General features: G+C 65.6%; 1 protein-coding gene across 2 annotated transcripts; it reads right to left on the reverse strand.

The window, feature by feature from the left end:
• Positions 1 to 618: 618 nt before the first annotated feature.
• EFNA3 (ephrin A3) lies at positions 619 to 8,860 on the reverse strand. Of its 2 annotated transcripts, XM_006923545.3 has the most exons (5): positions 8,703 to 8,860; positions 2,597 to 2,886; positions 2,127 to 2,192; positions 1,864 to 1,941; positions 619 to 1,648 (listed from the first exon to the last, which is right to left on the reverse strand). In XM_006923545.3, exons 1-5 carry the CDS (start codon positions 8,828 to 8,830, stop codon positions 1,518 to 1,520), a joined length of 693 nt encoding a protein of 230 aa, XP_006923607.1. In that variant the 5' UTR covers positions 8,831 to 8,860; the 3' UTR covers positions 619 to 1,517. The 2 variants fall into 2 exon arrangements, with proteins under 2 accessions (XP_006923607.1, XP_015453828.1); XM_015598342.2 differs by lacking the exon at positions 1,864 to 1,941.
• Between the last annotated feature and the right edge of the window lie 6 nt (positions 8,861 to 8,866).

Raw genomic sequence — 8,866 nt, forward strand, 5'->3', positions numbered from 1 at the left:
TTTCTGGGGCATAGTAATAGATGTGCTTCTTAACATTAAAAACAGGGCAGGTCTAACAGCTGTGGTCGGTTCAGAGTAGTCTTGGGAGTAAAACTAGAGACATCTTCAAAACCTGTGACGCAGTCCGAAAACCTCTGTGACTCCTGCTGGTTAAGAAGTCACAGGCAGTTAATTGTTGTGGCTTGTTGCCCAAGTGCGTAAGAGAACGTTAAATTTCAGCCACAGGTGAGTAAAAATAAAGATGCAATTTTTTTCCTATCTAGGATCACAAACTGGGGTGGGAGGAAATCACCACTGACTGAGCCTCAAACTCCGTCGTCTAACGCTCACGCTGACCCTGACAGGCGTGTCGTAATCCTGCTCCTCATGGGATACTGAGGCTCAGAGAGGCTGGACGGGGTGCCCCGGGTCCTCTGGGCCCAGCGGGAGGCCCCTGTTGCTCCTTCCACACAGAGCCGCCTCTTTAAAGGAGACAAGACGGAGAACAAGGTGCTCAGTTGTCCCTTTGGCCCCAGAGTCCCCTACCCCCCACAGGCCCTGTGACCTGGGAGGGTCTGACCGGTGTACAGAAGGCTACTGGCCCCTGGAAGTCACACACACTCAGTTATTTTTATCTCGTTTATTTTTTTTTTTAGACTAAGAGCAGAGTATGAAAGTCACAGCCAAAGCACTTGAAAAAGGCCCAGGAGAATGGGTGGGGACCACGGAGGGCGGGCAGGGCAGGGTCCTGGGAGCCTCAGGCTCCCGGCTGCAGGGGACAGGGCATTGTTCTCACGGTCTCCAAAAGTGTCTGTGCGTTGCATAGGTCTTGTCTTCACAGAAGACAAAAGAGGGGCCAGGGGGTCCCCCTGGGGGGTAGCCTGGTGGGGATGGGGCCCGAAGCTGGAAGAGGGGGGGGTCAGGGAAGGTCAGGGGTTAAGGAGGGGGAGGGACTCTGTCCGTCTGTACATTATATATAGAGATATAGAGTCTGTACATGCCTGCCTGGCACCCAGTGCCCACCCCGCGCTGCCCTTGTCCACTGCCCGCCCCCCCCAGGGGTGTCTACTTGTAAACTTGGATTCAATCCAAACCACAATCCTGGGGTGCGAGTGGGGGGAGGAGGACGTGCTTATTGCTGTAAACAGGGGAAGGGAACCGCGGGCGATGCCACCCCCTCCCCACCTAGTCCCCTCCCCGTTTTCTGCCCCTGGAAGACAGGGGTGGGGGTGTCTTCCACGCTTCGATTTGCTCGTCTATCTGCGGGGACGAAGCGGGAGGGCGCAGGGGATCAGAGAAAGGTACCGGGGGGCAGGGAGTCCTGAGCGCTGCCCTTACGGCCCCCAGTTTGGTACCAAACATTACCAGAGCCACGAGGCCCCTGGGACCTGCGGCTGCCCCACTACAGCGCCCTACGGGGGGGAGGGGCAGGAGGGCCTCACTGCCGGGCGGGGGCTGGGCTCCCCGCGGAGAGGCCGAAGGCCCCCTATTCCCGCCCGGCCTGCCCCATCTCTCCCCCCGGCAGGGGAGGGGCAGAGCTAGGAGGCCCAGAGTGTCAGGAGGAAGAAGGCGATGCCCACCGCCAGGGGCAGGCGCTCCCGCTTGGGGCTGGTCCCGCTGATGCTCTTCTCCAGCTTCGGCACCTGGGGATTCTCTCCCTCAAAGTCTTCTGTGGGGACATGAGGAGACACACTGGTGAGGGCCGGGCTGCTCGCCAGGCGGGGGCGCGCGGCAGCGGCAGCAGCGGGGGAGCCGGGACGTGACCACCCACGGGGGTAGGAGGGCTCGGTGTCCCGGGGGCGGAGGGAGGCATGCGAGGCGAGCAGGCCCCGGGGAGGGGACTGCGGTTCCGGCAGTGGCCACCAGAGGGCGCTGCGCACTCACCCAGCACGTTGATCTTCACATTGGGGCCCATGGTGAACTGGGGGAGAGTGGGGACCGGCTTCTCCCCGGAGGGCGGTGCTGCGGGGAGGGGGGCGGGTGGGGAGAGAGGAGGGGACAGTCAGGGCCAGAATCCCCTCCCCCTGCTACGGCTGGGGAGTGAGTCCCCTCGCCTGTGCCCTCCGCCCCCACCGCCAGGAAGCCAGGGGAGCCCCGAAGCAGGGGAGCCGAGGATGGGGCGGCGGCCGGGAGCCGGCTGTACTCACTGGAGGCGCAGCAGACGAACACTTTCATCCTCAGACACTTCCAGTGCAGGTTGTGGGTGGGCGTGGCTGGGGAGGACACGCGGCCTGAGTGGCGGTCTCGGGGGTGCGGCCCGCGCCTCCCTCAAATTCCTCTCGGCGTCCCGCCCCTCCCGGGCGGTCTCCTTCAGTAGCTGCCGGGCCCCCGGACACTGGTCACGGGGCTCTGCCACCAGGCCCTTCGGTCCCACCCCTCAAGAATCCCTGAGCCCTGAAGTGCCGCCCCCGAATGTCCCGCACAGAAACGGTGACTCTGCGACCCGAACTTCGGGTTGTCACCAAGCCCCTCATACTCTCACGACCCTGTCTGAGCTGCAACCCCGAGGTCCCCGGGCCCCACGCTGTGTGGCGGGGTACCACGCCTAGAGACGGAGCCCCGCGACGGCGCGCCGGCCCGCCCCCGGCCCAGGGGCCCCAGCCCGGCTGCCACTCACAGATGTAGTAGTACTCGTGGCCCGCGTGGAACTCGTAGCCCAGCGAGAAGGCGCTGTAGCGCTGGAACTTCTCCGAGAACTTGATGGGGCTGTGGGGCGCGTGCGGCCGGTTGCACTCCCAGCGCTTGAAGCCCTGGCTGGCGTTGCAGGTGCGGTAGCCCGCGCGGCTCACCATGTACAGCACGTACTGCTCCGCCCCGCCGCCCGGCCCCGAGCTGTTGTAGTGCGGGCAGTAAATGTCCAGGTAGTCGTTCACGTTCACCTGCACCGTGTAGCCCTCTCGCCGCAGGCTGCGGGGGACCGGCAGCGGGTCAGAGAGAAGAACCGCCACGCCGACCCGTCCTCCACCTCTCCGCTCCGCGCGCCCTCCCCAAGGGCTTCGAGCCTCCCGGCTTTTCTTCAGAGCGTTCCCTCCGGTCCCTGCCTGTCCCCAGGGCCCTAGTGCCGCCAGTCCCCGCAATGGCCTTCCCTGCCCGCTCCTTGTTCGGCCCTTCTCCTGTCGGCCACCAGAGGGCAGCAAAGGCGCGGGGAAGCCCGGCCCGCCTCCAAGGAAAGGCGGGCAGAAAGGTGGAGGGACGGAGGGAACGCACGTTTAGTTACCACAGTAACGGCTCAGGCCCCCGCGACTCCCAGACCCAGGCCCGGATTTCCTCCATCTATCCCCCATAATCCACCAGTGGGGAGGAAGGATCTAGGCAGAGACGGGAAGGTTGAAAGCGGGAGGGACCCCTTCGGATAGATGCGCGCCCCCTACATGCCTTCCTGTCTGCGCCACGGCCAGTCCCACAGGACCTGCCCTCACACACGCATGTACGGAGGCTTCGTGCATATACACGCATAGTTCTATGGCGCACACACAAATACGCCCACCGCCCACTCACAGGCGGCAGACACACAGACAGGCTCGGTTGTATGGGCCGGATCGCATGCCGGTATTGGTTGACCTGCCCCCCCAACACTGGCACATCTCTCTCTGCAGTACCACTGGTCTCTGTACCTCGAGTCCCACTGACTTCCATCCGGAGGCTCTGGGCAGTTAGGTCCCCAGTAATGTGACACGACAGAGGAGGGAGCTAAGAGACTCCGTATCAAGGCTCCACGTGGTATCATGCCAAGCAGCCAAAACTGCTGTCCCTACACATGTCCCCCCTCAACCCGGGCACCACTGCCTCTTAGTGATGCTGGGCAGATCAGTGGGCACAGCGCCCAGACAAGATGGCTGTGCCTCCTACTTCCCCCAGCCACCTATGGGACAGAGAAGCAGATGCTGGGTCCTTGTAATCTGCGCCTGCTCACCAGCCATCAGCTAGGCCCTGGTCGTACTGCCCAGGATGGCAGTGGGGTTGACAGAGCCATCTGAGCAGGAGGCTCAGACAGATGGGCTTTTCCTGAGAGCGGGGTGTGCATACCTTGGCAGTGAGAGGGAGCATGGTGGACGCGGGAAGGCATGGGATCCTGGGCAAGCTGTCAAACCACTGGGGTCCCTGGTCCCTGGGAACTCCCCGAGGGGAGGGACGGGCTCTTTATGCCACCAGGCACCTCCCAGTTCCACAAACAGTAATTAGCTCTCTTAGGGAAAGGAGCTGGAGGCCTCTGCACGGGGTGGGGCCTGAGGGTCCCTCCCCACCGTACCCTGCTTCCTCGGCCTCGCCTGTGCTGCCCCCTCCCCAAGCCTGGCAGTGAGGTGGACAGGTGAGTGTTAGTGCTTGGACACGCCAGGAAGAATGGGCACAGCTCCTTGAGTCATCAGGGATGTCACCAGCCCCACTCGGTTCCCACGGGAGTGATGGGTCACTCAGGCCCCTCCCTGGCCCTGGCACTCAGGTGGGCAGGAGTCTCGGCCTGAGGCACCAGGAGCAGGAAAACGAGTTAGACCAGGCCTGGCTCCCAGCCGCCACCCCAGGTTTGCTTCTCTGTACCCGATCCCAAAGTCTATGTTCCTCCGCCAACAGCTCTGAGGTGGCCACCTGCGGTAGGGCCAGGCCTGGAGCAGCTGCATAGCCACGCTGGGGCTTCTGTCCTTGAGCCTCGGCTGGGTGTCCAGCCCTGCTCTGAGGTGGCCCCTCCCTGAGGGCACTGCCCACTTCCCCTGTAACACACCCCCTCCTAGCAGAGAGTAATCCAAAGCCAGACCTTTTCCAACAGGTACTTCAGTTTCTCCAACGGGGTGGGGACTAGCCTTATAGAAAGGTTGCTGGGTGAAGAGAAGCCACCTCTTACCTATCCCTGGGCTGGGAGGCAGGAGCAGCGCCCTGAAATGCCCCCAACACTGGACACGTGAGAGAAAAAGAACTTGTGGAATGGCCGTGCCCAGCCGGAATGGGGGGGGGGCGGAGTCCCCAGCTACACTCCTGGAGACTTGAGGTGTCAGCTTGGCTTGGCCTGGGAGCTTTTATTGAATCTGTCATCCTGTCCTGGCGCTGAGGAGGGAGGTGCCACCAGGCCTGGCGAAGCTCGCTGCTAACCCCTCCCCCAGAGCCGCACCCCCGGCTGGGAGTGGGGCGGGCAGGGATCTGGGGACTGGATTGTGCCCGCCCCTTCAAACAGTGCTCTATTCTTCACTCATCCCCTACTAGCCTCCCACCTCTCTCCAAGAAAGGCGAGTGCCGACACACCCCACGTGGAGGGGGTGGCCCCCACTCCGTTATTTCGCCTCTCCGGGCCCTCACCACCCCGCGCGCATTCCGACCTCGGTCTCCCGCTCCTTCAATGCTCCCTCTGCTCCAGCCGGGAGGGTGGGCGGCGGGGCGAGTCGGAAGGAGCAAACCTCTCCTCCTGGGGCAATTAGGAGCAGGTAAACAGGGCGTCTAAACGACCAGGGAGTAGGGGAAGGGTCCCAAGGGGCCCTGAACTTGTCAAAGCCCTGCCCCCACCTCGAGACACCGGGATGCGGAGCTAAGGAAGTGCGGGAGGGATGTAAAGACACCGGACCCCTCTAGCGCGCGCGCCCGAGACTGCGCGCCGCTCGCTCCAGCAGGCGAGGCCGGACCACGTGTGCGCGGCGTGGGGTCCGCGCGCCAGGCTGGGGGTGGCTGGGTGGCGGGAACGCTCGCGGGACGGCGCGTGCTCGCTGACACCCCCGCACCCCTTGGGCGCCCTCGGGCTCCGCACCCCGCCCCGCCGAGTCTAGCCATCCCTGGACTGGGCCTCGGGCTTCTCCCCCCGGCGCTGGGTGGGAGAGAATCAACGCGCCCCACATCCCCGCCCCTCCTCCCTGCGACAGCGGCGGCGGCGAAGGTTTATTGATCTGCAGCGGCGGAGAAGCGCGAGAGCCCGGCCGAAAGCGAGCCACACAGAAGCCGAGTGAGAGCGAAACGCACACGGAGAGGGCAGGTGATTAGAGTCCGGATCCACTGAGAAATCCGGGAAAGGGAGTGAGGCGCGGAGAAAGAGAGGGGTCCAGAAGCCGGGAGAAAGAGACGAGAACGAGGACCAGAGACCTGGAGGGAGAGACGGAGAGGCCGGTGCACAGAGGCCCACAGCCAGCAGGAGACGGCGAGCCGCGAAGAGCGCCGGGCAGGGAAGGGGCGCGGGCGCACTCGGTGTCAGGGGAAGACAGGGAGAGGCCCGCGTGGATGTGGTGGAGCCTCAATAAATACTTGCTGAATGAATGTATGAACGAAAGACAGATGAGAGCGAAAACATCTCAGAGATAAAGAGACAGGTAGGAGACAGCTAGAGAAAGATGTTCCCGAAGCTCTCCGAGCAGGGGCGGGCACCGACACCGTTGCTCGGCTCTGCATGGAAACGAAGCCCGGGTCAGGGCGCACAGGCCGGGGCGCGCACATTCGGCCCTCGGCCGCCCGCCCCCATTCATTCCGGGCTCAGGGGCCCTCTCGACCTCACACTCTCACGCTTCCCTCCAGTATAGTCCCCCCATCCCTAGTTTCTCGGCCACGTTGGGAACAGGTCTGGCCTATTCCAGGGGACCAAACGGTGGGGGTGAGTGCGGAGGGCAGGGGCCGAGATCGCGGCCTCGCGCAGGGCAAGGCCCCCGGGTCTGTCAAAGGAGGCCGCCGCACGTGTCCCAGGAGCACCCTCCCACGTGACCCCTAGGAGGAGGGGTCGCAAGACCCTCTCCACGTGACCCCAAGGGGAAGAGACCCTCCGCACGTGACGGGGGTGGGAGCCAGGAACCCAGCTCACGTGACCGGGGGGAGGGGGCGCGGGAGCCTGTGGCTCGGCCCGGCCCCGCCCCCAGCTCCCTGGCCCTCTCCACTCCCGGCTCCGGAGCACGTCGCTCTCACGATTTATGGGGCCGCGGCTGCCGCAGTGAGGGAGCCGGGGAGCCCGGCGCAGCGGCAACAAAGGCCGAGGAAGCGAGGCGGGGGCGGCGGCGGCCTCCCGGCCTGGTGCGCACCCCCTCCCACCGCTGCCGGTCCAGACCTGCGGGGAGCAGGGAAGACAGAAAGGAGGCTCCTTCCCGAACCCCGGGCTCCTCATCCCCTCCCAGGGCTTTCACCTGCGCCCAGGTGTATGCGGGGGAGGGGAACCTGATCAACAACACCCTGCCGCCCCGGCCATTCCCGCATACCCCTGGCTCTGGCTTCCGCTAAGAACGCAGGAGTGCCCGGAGGGCGGTGGGGAACCCGGGCCCCTCACCTGCGCGCTCTTCGCTCCCCGCCAGACTCTAGCGGGGCGGGGGGCGGACGTATGAGTCTGGGGGAGGAGGACGAGCTAGATAGAGCAGGGGAGTCGGCCCCCAGCGCCGCCGGAGTTCTCCGAGTCCCGCTCCTGGGGGGAGGGGCCGCATCCCCACCCCGAGGTTTCCAAGGGAAGCGAGAGGGGGGCGTCGTTGGCTCATCCCCACCCCCAGTCTGACACTCCGGGCGCGAGGAGGGAGAGGGGGAGGCGCGGAGCCCCAAACAACAAAGAGCGGAGCAGCGAGCGGCAGCCCCTCCCCCGGGAGGTTGGGGGTCGCAGCCGCGCGGCCCTCCCGGTCCCCTCCCCGGGGGACTCGCTTTTGCTCCCGAGTCGCCCTCCCTCCCCGGGGTGGGGAGTCAGGAGCGGTGCCGCCGCTGCCGCCGCCTGGGCAGGTGTGACAGTGACCCCCGCGTCCCCAGGGATCCCCCCCAACACACAGACACACACGGTGGCGGCGGCTGGGGTGATCCACACGGCGACTCGGTAGGCAGGAGAAGACAAGGGCAGCGAGGACTGAGCCGAATGAGGACCTGGCCCCGCAGCCGGCACCCAGCCGCCGCGCCACACACCCGGAAAACCACACGGCCGCCCTGACACCCGCCCAGACCGCGGCGGCGCCGACAGCCACCCGAACCCAGACGCGGCCCGCCACGCGGACAGCGACCGCAGCCCCTTCCCGGACCCGGCGCCCGCTCCCACCCCCAGACGATCGCCGACGCAGACACACAAATCACACACTCAGACACACGCACACTGACAGCCGCGCACGCCCGCTCACACTTGGAGCCACACGCCGTCCCCAGCCCCGGCGTGTGCGTGCGTGTGTGATACGCCGGCATCTCTCTGCCTCCTTCCCTTTCCCCGGCACCCCACGTCCCCATCCTGACCAAGCAGCACCCCCAGGGCGCCCTAACTCGGCGACCCAGGCCCGGCTCACCCCGGCCAGGTTTATCCGCACGACCAGGACATCCCCTTCGCCTGCGTCCTGAGGCGGTGCTCAGTCGGATTCCCTGCCTCAGCTCTGGACCCCACTTTTGAAGGCAGGAGTCCAAGACATAACCCCTTGAAATCCTCTCCACTGAAAACAGGTCATCCCTGGGCCCCCCGAGTGCCGGCGGCCTATCCCCAGCACGCGGATACTCCTCAACCCCAGCCCCGCTGGAAGGGGGTGAGGACGGGGGGACTGTGTGATGGGGGTACGCTATTCTAGCGGCGGATGCGGGGAAAAGCCAAGGTGGGGTTCCCTGAGCAGCCTCCTCCGCACGCCCAAGCCCTCCTTACTATACCTTAACGGCCTCTTTCAGACCTCCCCCCCAAGTTTCACAGACGCCGGTAGAGTGTCCTCCTCTCCCTTGCCTCCCGCCCCCAGCCCTGCTCCCACCCCAGGTTCCCCAGGACTTCCCGGGCCCACCGGCCCCCGTCACTGACGCGGGACACACGAGCTCCCCGGCCCCCGACTCACTGCTGGTTGGAGCTGTTCCAGTACACCGCATGCCGATTCCCCAGCGCCCCCCCGGGCCCCTGGGCCAGCAGCGGCAGCAGCGGCACGGGCACGAGCAGCAGCAGCAGCAGCAGCGGAGCCGCCGCCATCCCCGGAGCCGCCGCCGCCGCCGCCCCCCGACTGAG

The sequence above is a fragment of the Pteropus alecto genome, unplaced genomic scaffold, assembly GCF_000325575.1.
Source record: "Pteropus alecto unplaced genomic scaffold, ASM32557v1 scaffold49, whole genome shotgun sequence".
In the NCBI taxonomy this organism is placed as follows: domain Eukaryota; kingdom Metazoa; phylum Chordata; class Mammalia; order Chiroptera; family Pteropodidae; genus Pteropus; species Pteropus alecto.